Source organism: Hemibagrus wyckioides, linkage group LG13 (assembly GCF_019097595.1).
Source record: "Hemibagrus wyckioides isolate EC202008001 linkage group LG13, SWU_Hwy_1.0, whole genome shotgun sequence".
Lineage (NCBI taxonomy): Eukaryota > Metazoa > Chordata > Actinopteri > Siluriformes > Bagridae > Hemibagrus > Hemibagrus wyckioides.
In genome coordinates, this window is record NC_080722.1 from 7,746,922 (window position 1) to 7,763,188 (window position 16,267).

Sequence of the window (16,267 nt, forward strand, 5' to 3'; positions counted from 1 at the left end):
GATAAGAGTAGTTGGGCTTTTGAGTGGAAAGTGTTAGCAGCCTTCATTTTACTCTTAAATGTATAAGTAATGTGCAGCACTGGCTCGCTTCCCAGATCATGCACCATCAGTAAAGCCGCCGTGATATTACACTGCTGTTCGAGGAGCTCTGAGCCTTTCTTTGTAAGCCTGCTCGTTGCAGAGGACAAACTGAGGTACACCTTTGTCTGTCCAAAAGTCCCCATATATGGAGCACCATGAAAACATTCTCTTTGATGAAGCTTAATCTCCCACAGAATATATGAGAGCTGTAATTTATAACTGAAGTGAATTCATTCACATTGCAATCACTCGTTTTTTGCGTGATCGGCTGAGGCGTCCTGTTTCTCTGGATGCTCGATGTTTTCTACACTGATGTATGCTGCAGATTTTTAGTAATTTTTCAGTAATTTAGAACAGCACAGAGCCCTAACTTCACCGATCGTTCCAGTAATTTTGGAGCTGACCGTTCTGTGAAATTTCTCCTAATTCAGTAACTTGCCGTTTCACCTTCCAATCTCCAGCCAGCTCTCCCCTGTCGTCAGCTGGCAAGGGGTGAAGGCTAGCACTTCCTTCAAGGCGGATCAAGTCACCCGACTGCATCTTTCCATACCACTGCTCATGCTGCATCACAAGGAAGAGAGAAACAATCAGGAAAAAACGTGCTGTCTGCCGTATACAGATGCTCATGATTGACTAGTGTCACTGTGACTGACAAGTTGAGAGAGTGTATTTCAGCCTTTATTTGGCTAATTTACACTCAGGTGGCTGTGGAAGTGTCAGATATTGAAATCACAGTCTTCCAACGAGTGGCTGAACGATTTCCCGTTGAGCTTCTCGAGAGACGCCATCTTTACAATAGAACCTAAATTCAAGCCTATAACATCTCACTGTAGCAATCCGCATGAGACTTACTAAGACTGTCCTTTTAGGCGATTTTAATGTGCTGGCACAATACAATTAACAGACTCGCACAAATAGATGTGGGGAAGAGAGAGTGAGCAAGTCAGATACTGACAGAAAGGGCTTAAAGTACAACGGATCCATCCATCTGTTCTCTAGACCACTTATCTTCCTGGGTCATGGGGGAACCTGGAGCCTACAAGGCAGGGTACACCCTGGACAGGATGCCAGTCTGTCACAGACGCTGAATTAGAATTTTTTTATTGAAACTAAATGAACTGCTCTTACACTTCTGTTACAAATGCTATCTCCAGCCTGCTAAGTATAATTTTTTTTTTCTCCCCATACCTAGCTGCGTGCATTAGCTTTAGTATTTGTCCTCTACACGCACATCCTTTTAGCTGTGTCGGTGCTCCACTTTCCTTGCATAGCTAAGAGCGTTTAAAAGGATTACTGTTGTGATCCCCCCCCCCTCCTAATTCTGAAATGCTCCCTGCAGCTGTGTCATTATGCATTTGCAGTAAGCAGTATTTGGAGCTCTGTTCAGAGGGAGGTTGTAATAACACTCACTTAACAGCGTGATTTATTCCCACAACTGAACAGCCCCTTTGTTCACATATCCAAACACCCTTAAAAAGTCATTCCAGTGAGAAAAGCACACATCCATCCCTGCTTTAGAAAAGACCATATGCATTACATATGGAGAAACCGGGTGCGAGTATGGATGTGAGAGCTTTCCAAAACTACATTTTATGTTTTTGTTTTTTTTTTGTGTTATGGTGCTTGGATGCATTTGGAGTGGAACATTAACAGTAGTGCAAAGCACTGATATTGCATATAATAGCAGTTTGTGCTTGCTTTGTCAGAGAAAATCAGTTTTATTACAGACATTTCATTTTGGTCAAAGTAATGTTTTTTATGATTGACATTTTAAATAAATGACCCATTCCCCAGGCTCTCTGAACAAACATTTAAGAAAAATCTTTAAATTATTGTTCTTATTTATAATTTCTAAACGTTTTGTTTAAACCTAGCAAGCACACACAGTTAGACCAAGGGTCTGGTTTTAGATGGTTATTGAAATGCTATTTTCGGGTTCAGCCATTAAAAATTTTTAGCATTTACCTAAAATCACTTCATAGATGCAGACATTGTTCATGTTTGAAAGTAATTGTTCTATAAGTAAGTTCAGTTTTAAGAATGGACATGTTCAAAATGTTAGAAGCTTGTCTTTCAATGGCATCTTCCATATGAGACAAGGTCTTACTAAGACTGTTCTTTTAGACTTTTAGGCAATTTTAATGTGCTGGAACAATACAATTAACAGACTCGCACAACTAGATGTGGGGAAGAGACAGCGAGCAAGTCAGATACTGACAGAAAGGGCTTAAGGTACAATGGATCCATCCATCTGTTCTCTAGACCACTTATCTTCCGGGGTCATGGGGGAACCTGGAGCCTACAAGGCAGGGTCCACCCTGGACAGGATGCCAGTCTGTCACAGACGCTGAATTAGAATTTTTTTTATAAACATTTATTGAAACTAAATGTTCAAAATGTTAGAAGTGTGTCTTTCAATGGACTTGGCAAAAAAAAAGAATGACATTTTACAAATTAAACATTCACATAAGGATTATGTGATCTCATGAACAGGATCTAAATCAGTTCTGAGAGCACAGCGTATGCATGTGTCCCCATCTGTGCTGTAGAGCTTGTAGTATTTTATCCACTTTTGTGATGAACATGTCCTGTTCTGCACACACACCCAGCCTTTTAAAGGAACATAATTTCACATGTAGCTTGGCATGTAGCACAGCTGGCTCTTCCCCCATGAGCATCTTGTTTGCAGATGTTTCTTTCCTGGGGAAGTTTACCCTGCGTTGTGTTACATGAAATATCAATTACGTTTGCACAGCACTGAATCAGTTCTGACAAGGCCCTGAGCACAAAACAGCACTTCCACACACTCACACATGGCTGTGCTTGCCTGCTGGTCAGCTGACTGGAGCCGGCTGTGCAGGCTGCTCGTTATTCTGTGTGTGTTTGCTCGTGTCAGAGAGAGACACTGTGTACTTGTAGGGTCAGCAAAAAATCAGAGATGGCGTTAATCTTAATCGTCCTTCCTTTTTTTTTTCCCTGGGTTGTTTATTTAAATCAGGTGGAATCTCATGAATATTGTAAGATTCTGTCTAAATCTGTGTGATCTTCTCTAGACTTTCGTAATGATTGCTTAGATTATGTGGTGAGAAGATCCGGTGAGCAGCGTTCAGATCTAGTGTCATGATATGAACTCAGTTTACCTCTGCTTTCATGTGTGTATTTCCGGCTCAATAATAGAGTAAAAATGTACATGGCTCAAGTATTGTGTAGTTTTATAAGGCATTATGTGTTGTATCCACAGTGGTCAGAAGAGGCCTGCGCAGCTCACCTGACTCAGAGAGACGGATATCAGGCGAGCACTCAAGGCCAGCTCAAGGACCAGCTCTACCAAGAGATTATCAACTACTTTGACAAGGGAAAGGTAACGAAAAATTTATAAATGCAAGACGATAAACAGTACACTGACTCTGCTGCTACTGGATAAATAATATTGGAAAGTCGCAATCACATTACAGATTACTTTCACTCGTCTTAGTCTGTATGTGAAGTCCCAGACAGGGGAAGGTCACATTTACAGATTTGGTTTCACAATGCTAATTAAATTTGAAAGTAACAAAAATCCACATCATGCATTTATATTTTCTTTTCATTCATCGGTCCAATTTTCCAAACCACATCATATTTCCACTCCCTTTGCGCATCAGATCTCAGTTCAGATCGATCACAAAAAGATGTCCGAAACCCAAAATTATGTCATGTTGGGTTCACGTCTTGCAGATGGAGTGATTCAGAGTGGAATCAATTCAAGTCGAATCGAGGTACAGGACAAAAGACGCACATGAATTGAGCCAAGTTACGAGAAGGCACAAACGCATCCACTTGTGACACGATTGTATTTAACAAACAGCGTGTGCTGAAGAATGACCCGGAAAAAGGGAGATGAAGTCGAGTATAAAAGTCAAGTCGCGTTGTCCGAAACCTCCCGTGCCCTAATTTATTGACACACCTACTATAGGTCCTACAATGACTGTAGCCAATTTGTTGTTCTGTTATGTCCCAGCACATCCATCAAGATATCACCACTGAGCAGATATCATCTGAGCGGTGAACTTTTCTCCCCACAGCAGTGAGAGTGACATGGTAACAGCATTGACGGCGTATCAGGAGTATCAGGCACAGCTGCATTACCTAATAAAGTGCTAAACTCTGTATTCCTGAAGCAACCACTTTCTACTGATGCTCTGAGTATACTACAGACCACACACACACACACACCTGCTCCAAGGATAGCAGAAAGCATTTAAAGTGATATATTCACATTTTGAAGCAAGCAGAGAGCATCCTCCTGGATGAGTGCAGTGGATATTAGAACCAGAGGGGTGGACCTCAGTGCTTGTGCTCCTCCAAAGCAGTTCGATCTCCATTAGGTTTTGTATCACAAAAGTGGAGCCCTGAATATTGTTCAGGGAGTTTGAGGCATGTCAAGAGCCACAGAGAGCTCTTCGCATGACTGTGCGGTCATATATTCCTAGTAGCTTTTTCCTCCCTATTCTGAAGCTCATTATGTTGCTTGGGGACACAAATTCCACGTGTGTGTGTGTGTGTGTGGTAGGCGAGTATTTCTCAGCCGTTGCCAGTCCCATAATTAGAATTCCCTACTGAGGCCTCTTTCAGGCCTGTGTGTGTAGGTGGGGGTTGCGGGGGTGAGAAAGCGGAAGAGCAGCTTGTCCTCGAGTGAGGGTTCGACATCCCGGCGTGCTTCGCTTCACACACTGTCAGAGACTGAGTGCACCCTTTTCTAGCTAAGCTATTTTAAATGTATCTCCTCCTGTTGGGACTTGGCCAGATGGCTACAGATAGATGAATAGAGATAAAACGAGAATGAAAGCGTAGAGACCGAACATGGCTGGCCATCCTCAGGCCAGGTTTTTCTGTTTCTTCCCCTCTCTGTGTCTCTGTCTAGGTCTTTGCCTCCAGAAAATACCATTAGCTCTCCTCTGATCGTCTCTTGATTCCAGACATTTATGAATAGGACAAATTAATTATCCTACTGAATTTACAGCTCCCTAACAGTGAAAGTGGAATTTTATTATATTTTATAATTTTGTTTTTTTGTCTTTTTTCCCCCCATTACATCTGCAACTGCAATATTCAAGCACTGTGGAAGTGACTTTCTCCTTTCTGGAGCTGCATTACTCACATCATTAGGAGCAGCAATAATAGTAATAATCCATCAATCCCAATCAGAAAGCTCATGCATTATCAGTTTGCACAAGGTAAAGCTTCCAAATACTAAAATAGCACTAGCTTCTGCAAACACAAGGTCAAGTGGCTTTTTATTTTTCAGATGTACATAGTAAAGCAGCTCCATATTCTCTCTAGAGTGTTCAGTATTAGTGCTGTTTGAGGACATTTATAATACAGGGTCATCATTATCTCTGCTTTTTCTAACAAAAGGAAATTCATCATCACTGTAAAGCTTACTTTTTATCCAGTCTGCAGTCTTAAGACAATTGTGTGGGTTTCAGTGTGATTTGAATTGTGCAGTTGGCATCATGTGCATCATTTTATACTGTAGTGCTGCTTCAGTACATCATTAATGTGTGACTCAGGCACCGCCGACGTTCTTTCAACATATTCCCTAAAGACGTGCAATGCTCATATTTAATTTTTTATTTGTATTTTTCATTTATTTATTTTTCTCTGTCATTATTTTCTCTGTCTAGTAATCGTAAATGGTCGTTCGTTCGTTCATTCGTTCTTTCTTTTTTTTTCTTTCTATTTAATTTTTTTGTATTTTATTTTTAATTTTTTTGCATCATTTACTCTTTCCATCAGTTGTAATCTTTCTTTCTTTCTTTCTTTCTTTCTTTCTTTCTTTCTTTCTTTCTTTCTTTCTTTCTTTCTTTCTTTCTTTCTTTCTTTCTTTCTTTCTTTCAATCTTTTTTCTTTCTTTCTTTCAATCTTTTTTCTTTCTTTCTTTCAATCTTTTTTCTTTCTTTATTTCTTTCTTTTTCATTTTTTTGTATTTTATTTAAAAAAAAATTGCATCATTTATTCTTTCTATCAGTCATAATTGTTCTTTCTTTCTTTTTTCTTTTTTCTTTCTTTCTTTCTTTCTTTCTTTCTTTCTTTCTTTCTTTCTTTCTTTCTTTCTTTCCTTTTTTCTTTCTTTCTTTCTCAGAGAATCTGAAAAGTAGCTTTGCATTCTTTCTCTCAAACTCTACTCACTCCTTGTCTTTGTGTGTGTGTTTTGTACAGATGTGGGAGGAGGCCATCATTCTGGGTAAGGAGCTTGCAGAACAGTACGAGAATGAGATGTTTGACTTTGAGCAGCTCAGTGCTTTATTGGTACGTCTGTATACCGTCTGTGTGAATCTCACGATACAGCACACATGTTTATGTTTACATCAACAAAGTGAAGAATGAGACTGTACAATAAGACATTCTGTCTGTCTCTCTCTCTCTCTCTCTCTCTCTCTCTCTCTCTCTCTCTGTTTCTCAGAGGAAGCAGGCGCAGTTCTATGAGAACATAGTGAAGGTGATCAGACCCAAGCCGGACTACTTTGCTGTGGGTTATTATGGTCTGGGATTTCCTTCTTTCCTCAGGGTGAGTCACTTTAGGGTTCAGTGCAAAACTTTACATCTCACTGGGTTTCTGAGTGAAAACAAAAAACACAAATGCCTATTTCATGAGTTCAAATATATATATTCTCTAAATGCAAGATGAAATGTTAGTCTACTTTAAAACATACCAGTTTTTCCAAATAATTTTCTATTTACTGTACATGTCTTGACATACCATCTGAGCATGTTGGTTTCTTGTGATAATGGATGATTGAATGTGTGAAACATAGCTCATGGCCATTTTGGTAAAAATGCTGTTTTTTTTTTTCTTACTCATCATTTTTCCTCAGGATATGCAAATGTTTGCTCTGGAATTTACTCATGAATAAATTACCTAAAAGCAATAAATAATCTTAGCTTAATACTCTGCTGCAACAAATCCCTGTGTAGATAAGGGTAGGTAATAGGGTCACAAAACAATCACCACGAATGTTTTATAATAGTACGTGTTAAGGACTGGCCCTAGTATTCATCCATGAAGACTTCGTGACTCATACAAATGATTTTTCAGTTCTTCAGACTGGCTGGATGTAAATCCCTGTAGCACACCTCTGACATGATATCATTATCAAGAGCATGTTATCAGGGACTGCAGTTGTGAATTAAAGTGAAAGCTCCAGAGCAAACATGTCAGCAAGGCCAGATATCTCTTCATCACCGCTAAAACACCAGGATGTCTCATAAATATAGATCCCACCACTGGAACCCAGAAATATCTTCATTCATTTATTCATTCATCCATTAAGATAAACATGCTCTGCATTGATTAGTCATTAATGATGATGTCTGAAGTCTAGCCAAATCTGGGCTTCTCATATTGCATGAGTCGTTAAACATGCATCAACAGCAAAGCGCTAATGAGGCAACAATTATTTGTTTTAAATAGAATCTTATACTTGCTATAATTGCCAAAAGCTAATTCGATCTTAGCAGAATTGCAGTCACCACTGTATGGATTTTTTTTTTTCCTCTCAGCTTGCAGCAAGGCCTAGTTTTAGGAGACACTAAAACCAATTTGCTCCTCCAGTTCAGTCTGTTGGCACACATTATCCTTTTTCTTGACTGTAACACATGGACCTTTAAACTGTCCAGTACACTGCAAATCAATTAGCCGTGCTCCATCTGCCCTGCTATGTCTCTGGTCAGCTCTGGGTATGATGGCAGAGACTCTTGAGTTTTATAACCTCTATATTGAGATATTTCATGGAGTTCCTTATACCGCTCCCATTTTCTCTCTCTTTCAAACGCTTAGTGTGCGAATTGCCATTTTCACATGTTCCGCACCCTCGCTGTCATGTGATATGAGGATATTTTCTGCTCACATGAGATTGAGTCTTAGCAGCTGGGTGCTCAGGCACTCTTCTGTACTTCTGTAATGGAGAAATGAGATTGTAATAACCGTTTCTGCCCAGGCCTGCCATAGCAAGAACACAGGAACATGGGAATAATCAGTGTAAAATTGGGGAAGTAAGAGTGTGTGTGTGTGTGTGTGTGTTTATTTATATATATATATATATATATATATATACATATATATACATATATACATATATACATACATTTTTATATATATATATATATATATATATATATATATATATATATATATATATATATATATATATATATATATGTATATGTGTGTATATATATATATATATGTGTGTGTATGTGTGTATATATGTGTGTATATGTATATATGTGTGTATATGTATATATGTGTGTATATGTATATATGTGTGTATATGTATATATATATGTGTATATACATATATACATACTATAAAAGAAAAATTAATATATATATATATATATATATATATATATATATATATATATACATATACACATTTTTTATATATATGTAGATTAATTTTTTCTTTTTGTTCTATTAATCTCTGGTCAGAAATGGCTCTTTTTATCACTCAATTTTCTAGAATGTTGTAGAACTGGTCAGCTGTGTCATTAACAGCACACACATACACTAAAAAGCATAATTCCTTGTTATTACTCACAACTTTTGCTGAGTGACTGTTTCTTGGCAGTGCTCCTCAGCTAAAATAGATAAATGTGGTGAGAAAGTTTTTTTAATCTGGTGCCGATGTCACTCTGGGGTTGCTGCCTCTTCTGTGCTGACTGGCATGCTTAATTATTAGAGCTAATCAATAGCTCCAATAAAGCCACTTTGTTTTCCCCGAACCAAATTGATTTTAGGCAACAGGACTTCATTTGTCTGCTTATGAAGGCATCTACTGCATGAGTGGCTGGGAGTAGGTATCGGCACACAGCCTGAAACTTTCCAACCCAGAATCTCAGTAGTTGTGATGTATGTAATGATTTGCGGCACATAGAGAAAAGCTGTGCATTAGAATAGTACAATTAAATACTGCTAATCAAGCATTAGATTCTCGGCCAAACGATCTAATATACATTGGTATGCAGGGTTACCAGGTCTCAGCAAAATTTCCACCTTACCTACAACTTAAAAGCTTTGCAAAAAGACCCAAATAACCCCAGAAATTCAGGCACTGAGGAAAGGATTTGTTCTGATTTTGCTAAATATTTATCTCGGAAACAAGCTCTCTCTGTCTCATTTGGGTTGAATAGCACAAGCCTGCTCATGTGTGAATCTCAACGATCACGTCTGAAATTTTGCCTTCCAACGTTTTATTTTACCTTTGATGTTATTCTGCCGAGATTTGCACCAGTTAGTGTTGTATGGTCATTGCCTCAGTTCTTAGGTACAAATCTGCTAATTCAGAGGTGAGACTTTAAATCTCTTTGTGTAAATCTCAATGTGGAATCATCTAATTGTTAACATTATGCTTAATAGCTCCATGCTTCTAGACCGCCATTATATGTGATTTTCAGTAAACAAATTTTAGTACAATTCTCACCATCGAGATCTGTGTTGAAGTTCTTGTTCATGGAAATCACACACTCGTCATGTGTGTAAGATCGAGACTTTCGGGTTGTTTTTTAATAGTACTCGACACTGCAGATATGAGAGAGGTGGTTTTGTTGTGGTAACTTGTTCCTTTCCTACTTTTAATCATCGTTATTTCCTAAAACCTCACGTTACATTTGCCTGAATGCCGTTCTATTATGTGTGCGTGCCTGAGCGCCGTGTTAGCTAGAAGAGATCACGACTCTTAAACTGTGTGGAAATAAAGCATATTTAGCGTATGCAGCCTCGCCTCTCCTTCCGCTGCCCTCTAATTTATGAGGTGCCATGCTCTCATTATGATTCCTCACAGGCTGGAGTTCTTTGACAAGATTTAAAAATGGCTTCTATTATCTCAGTTATATGGAGGGGCTTACTTTCTGTTGTTATCTTTATTGGTTCTATAAATTCTTTAAAGTATATGTTAGATTAATGGGGTTGTGTCATCTAAAATGAAGCTAAGTAAACTGTGATCCAGCATCCTGAGTTCTCGTACGACGACACAGTTTGACCCGTGATTTAATGTTTTGTCTGCAATACTTTATTTTGATTTAGGCTTCATGAGCAGTCAAAACAACCGCCAACTTCCGAAGCCACATCGAGAATGAACCGAAACGGAGAAGCTGTGTCTTGAGTCGATGTGTCAAATCCATTGCATTGCATATCTGGGGCTGTACCAAGGTTAAAGCAGCAATATGAGCTACAACAAACTAATTCCTCATACAAAAATTGTGTTTTCAAACCATATCCTCTTCCAAATTGAAAGACAGAATTTGCCACTTGTTGTAATGCCCCCATGGCTGTAATTTGTTGCTGCTCCCGCTTTAGCTTTGCACACTGAGCCAGACTGGGCGCTGTCTGTGTTGATGTGCATCTCTGTAGAGAGACCTCCCCTGCAGCGGGAAAATAGAAAACGTGTTGCGCCTGCATTTTCCTTCCTCAAAGAGCCTCTTTGGTATGCACATGGAGCCATGAGAGGCGTAGCATCTAACTCCACCGTGACCTGAATAGCTGCCGGCACGAACATGCGCATGTAGAACAGACAAGCTGCCGGTTGCCATCTTATCACTCCAAGCAGATTTGAAACTTACCTCGGACATATTTCATTTCCGCAGTGCACTCGCTTAATTGGAAGAGTGAAGTATGTGGGTTCAGGTGGTTTGTAGAAGCTGAGTGAGCTCTTTCACTGCTTGCTTACACCTCAATTCTGTCCTAATGCACGCACCGAGAGGGTGCATATGGCTGTCTGAGAGAGCCGCAGTGTGTTTGATGTTCTCTGAAAGCTGTGTCTAAAGGGTGGAAGCTAATTGTACGTTTCCAGCCTGTCACAACTCCACCAAATCAACTGCTTTTGCTGTTTCTGGACATGATGAGAAATTTGTGTGACAGCGAAATTAGTCCATCATCTTTACTGATGACGTCTTTGAGTTCTGATAGATTTTCATGGAAGGGTGACTGAAGGTTAGTTTCTATTATTTTTTCCCCCAGATAATTGTTGTCTACTATTAAAGCTGTATCTAGTCGTTAAAAGTTTGCATGGTTACCTTGACATCCATATACCACAGTATTTAGCAATCCTTTAAAAACACACTTAGAATGAAAAGAAATTGGATTTAAATGAAATATGATGCATGAAAAATGTTATTGCCCATTCAGTTTATACCACATTTGATAGTGAGCACTTACATCTTTAAGCTATCCAAAACATCCCCACACAGCTGATCTGATCTAGCTGAGGGAGGATATAAAGTTTCATCGGGGTCAATAGCCTCTGCCATTTTATTGCTAATATATTAGGCTTATAGTGAATGAGTGTGTGTGTGTGCCCTGCGATGGGTTGGCACTCTGTCCAGGGTGTATCCTGCCTTGATGCCCGATGATGCCTGAGAGGCTCCCCGTGACCCGAGAATAGATCGGATAAGCGGTACAGACGATGAAATGAAAATTAGGCTTATGTTATCACAGCAAGGCCCTTCAGGCTAATGTTCAGCTCTCTACCAACTGGTGTGAGTAGTTTCTTGCGTGGTTATTTGTAATAGTGTGACTAAATAATTCTGGGTTTGTGCAGATTGTGATTGACCATTTTTATGTCATAAGAGTATTTCATGAGAGTTATAATTTCACGCCGGTCAGGCAAAATGCCTTAGCAAACAAGAGATCTATATAATCTTATTACATGTTATCCTATCGTTCTTATATTGTAAGACTGCCAGAAAATCAACCAATTGTTGATTATGTATACCATTAAACATTTGATATGTGCAACCTTAAAATAAATAAAGACATTAACATGTACTAAGTACATTTAAGTTCTCACTCATTTCTCATATATTTTAAAGGAACATCCATATCCATTTAGCAGTTGTACTAAAGAAGGTTGTAATAATACTTTAACTGGGCATATAATTCATGCTAATGGTCTTGGAACCTTTTCATAAACAATCTTTTCTCAGCCATAAGTCACGACTTATTCCCAGAGTGCAGCTCACATCCTGTCCAGTGTCTCCATTGATCAGGGGCTTGTAGAAATGATTCGAGTCCATCCACAGGTCCATTCTGCCAGCCAGGCATGTTGATGTGTGTGCGTGCCTTGGGTTAGGAGTAGCCTACGTTCCAGCAGCCCTTTGTATTGGCTGTCCCAACTTGCCAGACGAGCATGTTTGGAGTTTGGAGCGCGTTCAGGGAACCAATTTCCTAAAATGCCACTGTTGCAGTTGAGCTCGTAGTGACCTTGTCTTCCAGAGAGAGCTGCCAAGACACAGTTCTAGCGTCACGCTCTCTTTGAATTGCAGATTACTGTGATGCATTTTAAAACGCACTTTGCTGAAAGTGCTGGCAACCATGATTTGAGATTCAGGATTTAAATAATTACACTACAGCTGTCCTTAGGCTTCTGTCTTTAGCCCAGAGCTCATGTTTTTTGGGGTTTTTTTTGTAGCTGCATGAATCAGCCGAATCTGTATTTAAATCTTTTATATGTATATACTGGTTAGCCTATTTCTTTTATATTAGGAGTGTTTTCTAAAAAACTTTTTTATTTTACATTGAGCTGTAGCACAGCACATGCAAACAATCACACCTTGAACTCAAGGCAGGATTATATGACCGTGAGTATAATAGTATGTAGAAAGACACTTCTAGTGTCTGGAATCGATGGCCATTGATCTGAAGAGCTTGAAGTGCTTCTCTCACTTCTTCTTCCAACAGATTTATGCCACAGGTATGTGTTTGTACTGTGAATTGGTAATATTTGCAGTAGGAGCACTTGTTTGCTTGGAGGTCACGGCTAACGGTTACATTTGAACCTGCGCACTTGTGCTGATATCGATGATCCTGGGCATTGTATTTTTACAGTGGCATTTATTGTGGACGTGCGAATGTCAAAATATAATTGTGTTTATTGGTTATTGACTCTGTCTTATTGCAATTGCAGTCACTCTGAAGCAAACCTTACCCATCAACATCCCAGTAAAAATGTAGGTCAGACTGTGGCTAGGCAAAATGGCAATAATATAGTGTAAGGAAAGTAAGTACGCTTACATGTATAGAACATGAGTTAACCGTAATCCTGGTTAAGGATTAAAAACTATATCCATATCAACTTTTTTCCTAAAATGTAATTAATCTTTATTAATATTATTATCTACACTATACAGGCAAAAGTTTGTGGACACCTGACCATCACACCCATATGTGGCTTTCTTTCAGCTGTACATCACATGGATAATTGTATTTCTACACTTTTTTTAGTGATTACATGACTGCCAGGAAGAAAGCGTTGATGGTTATATCTTACAGCTTTAATTTGCACACATTTAGCTGTGCTAGTAAAGACATGTAATGGGCTACGTGATATAATGACACCACAGTGCTGCTGAATAGCTTAAAAAGGATGTTGAAGGCATGTCCTCTGGCCAGTTGTTCAGTCCCCGGTCATTTGTTCATTAACGTCAGTGTGTTAGTACGAGTCCATGTGGACTGATTACTGCAGCCGGTGTGCTCTGTGTGTTAATCAGGTTTTGTGCTTGTGTTGTGCAGAACAAGATGTTTATCTACCGAGGAAAGGAGTACGAGCGGAGGGAGGATTTTGAGGCGAGGCTGCTCACACAGTTCCCCAATGCTGAGAAGATGAAGACCACCACTGCCCCCAGCGATGAGCTCCGCCTTTCCTCCGGCCAATGTATCCTTCCCTAGTGCTGACATCTACACACAACACAGCTATCTTCCTTTATTTTATAGTTGTGCTTTACATCTAGACCCGTTTACGGTTCCATGCAGAATCTGACAGCAGGTGTTTTTAAGAATCCCAAAAACCATCTGAAGAACCATATCGTGTAAAATGATACATGGTTAAATACAACAGGTTTGCAGTCATACAATGTACCAACAATACATAGTATTAAAATATAATCTAACTGAAAGAAAAACACAGTAGAATTAATGGAAAGAATCTTTAGAGGTAAATTCTCAAGAAAAAGCAATTCTTATTAAAAAAGTAGCATAAAAATAGTTTATTATATAGATTTGAAATAGAATAAAAATACAGATTGTTAGATTTCAGTATAAATTTTTTATTGTTACAGTAGGTTACAGTTATTTTTTGTTTTATTTTTTATAAATAAAAATAAAATTGGACATCACTTCTAAGCCTTTGAAACGTTACAAGGATGTGTCTTTTTAATTTCAATATATATTAAGGCATGATCAGTAAGGTCAAAACAGATACAACTTCTCAAGTAATATTTTATTGCAAACTTCACTTAGTGTATTCAGTGAAGTTTAAATAACTTTCAGAACATGAACTCATCAAAATGTCTATTAGATCATAACTCCAAGGTCTTCTAGACTTGTCAAAATGCACTTGTCTAATAAAATTATTCATATTACGTTTTCATTCGATGCTTATATAACATTTTATTTTCTCTCTGACCAGACTGCCTGATGATGTGCGTGTTTCCTACTTCTTAACTCTGTGTGTAGATATTCAGTGTTTCACAGTGAAGCCGATACTCGAGCTTCCTCCCAAGTTTCAAAACAAGCCTGTGTGTGAGCAGATAGTCAGGTATCATCACCATCATCATCAACATGTACATCATCAGAGAGCAGCATTCTTAAAGATCACACATTGAAACACATTTTGGTCATTAATATTCTGTCCAGCAGACAGGGAAAAAAGGAGCCACTTCATGGATCGAAAGCAAAACTAATCTTTTTGACCTTATTAGTTCGAGTCACACTGTGCACAATCCATGAGCATGAATCACTTACAAGAATTAACATTATTTTTCTGGAATCTTCCATCGAAACGCAAGGGCTCTCGTCCATCTCTGCAGATTTTGAACATAACGATGTAGATATCAGTTGGGAAAATGAACCAGTAATGCTGTGTTCCACTCCCGCTCCTGACGTCTTTAGCTGTTGGGTGGAAATACCAAACATTTTTCCGGTGCTATGATATGAGGTCTAACTCCTGTTGAACATTGTCGTCCATGTTGCTTCAGGTATAGAAACATGTTTGGGGTGGACAAATCATAATTTCACTAGTTAGTCCAATAACGTGATAACCGATTCATTTAAATCAGAAGCTGAATATATGCATTAATACAGATGTGTATCTATAATCTATATCCTGATAATATCTCGGCGGATGAACGTTATGTTTGTGGCCTCATTTGGCTATGTGTTGTGCTTTTCTCGTCACATATGTAAGCATTGTTTGAGTCTGACTATTGTCTTCATGTTTCTCAGTGAAGTGTTTAAATGGGAGGAGACTATGTTTTGCTAGCGTTGTAATGCACTGTACTATACTGAATATTCGTCTGTTTCCACGTGCCATGAAGACTGTCAAATCACAGACAATTCATTAAAATGCCTAGTAAATATAGATCATAGCAACCTCCAGACGGTTTTTGGGGCATAGTGCAACAAGTGAAAAAAGTTTTCTGTCGATTTTTGCCATTAAAATAAAATCATGCATGGAGTTTTTAAATGAACGCATCACATGGAAAGTCAGCAAGAAGTGGAGGCTCTCATTGATGGACAAGTTAACAAGAAAGAAAATAGAATTGTTAGTTTAGATAAGTTGCTCGTCCTCGGAAACCTGGGTAGCGATTTGAACTCCCCGATAGCTGCTAATCTTCGACATAGGCACGCTGATCACATTCTTACCTTCACTTTACTTTAGCGCTTAAACTTTTTAAAAGTCTTCTGCTCACACGGAATCACTTACAGACAGGAATTAGTAGACAAATGATCAAAAGCTTGAGGATCTTTAATCTCTCCTGATGCTTTATAAGCGTTGAAATAGCTGCGTGAGAAATCGTGGTTCTTTTTAAAGTTTAGTTCTTAGAGTGGATCTTGTACTAAAGCTCTGTGTCTTGTCTCTTTGGCTTGTCGTCTCTATATTCTTTCCATCAGGGTGACACATTTCTTGTTCTAGTCAAACGCACTCTGCTAGATGAATGAAAAGCCTGTACACATCCCAGATGTACTTTGATCTGGCTGGCATTGAAATGCTGCTGACTTTTTGGTTTGATATTTTATTCATATTGCACAGTAATTACAAAATCTAATTCAAAAGCCTCTGAGGCCAGATGGCGTTTATTTCCAGGCAGAGAGTGTGAGAAGGAGATAAAAAAAAGGAAGGGGGGAAAAAAGAAAAAGCTGTTTTTGTGG

General features: G+C 38.7%; 1 protein-coding gene across 2 annotated transcripts in view; it reads left to right on the forward strand.

Annotated features, from left to right (window-relative positions):
* The window catches only part of dock1 (dedicator of cytokinesis 1), a 268,380-nt gene that overhangs the window by 227,981 nt on the left and 24,132 nt on the right, over window positions 1-16,267 (forward strand). For both annotated transcript variants that reach the window (XM_058405904.1, XM_058405905.1), the window contains exons 38-42: window positions 3,323-3,442; window positions 6,283-6,372; window positions 6,527-6,631; window positions 13,631-13,772; window positions 14,573-14,654. In XM_058405904.1, the coding sequence (XP_058261887.1) occupies window positions 3,323-3,442; window positions 6,283-6,372; window positions 6,527-6,631; window positions 13,631-13,772; window positions 14,573-14,654 (539 nt within the window). The remainder of the gene's footprint in view (window positions 1-3,322; window positions 3,443-6,282; window positions 6,373-6,526; window positions 6,632-13,630; window positions 13,773-14,572; window positions 14,655-16,267) is intronic.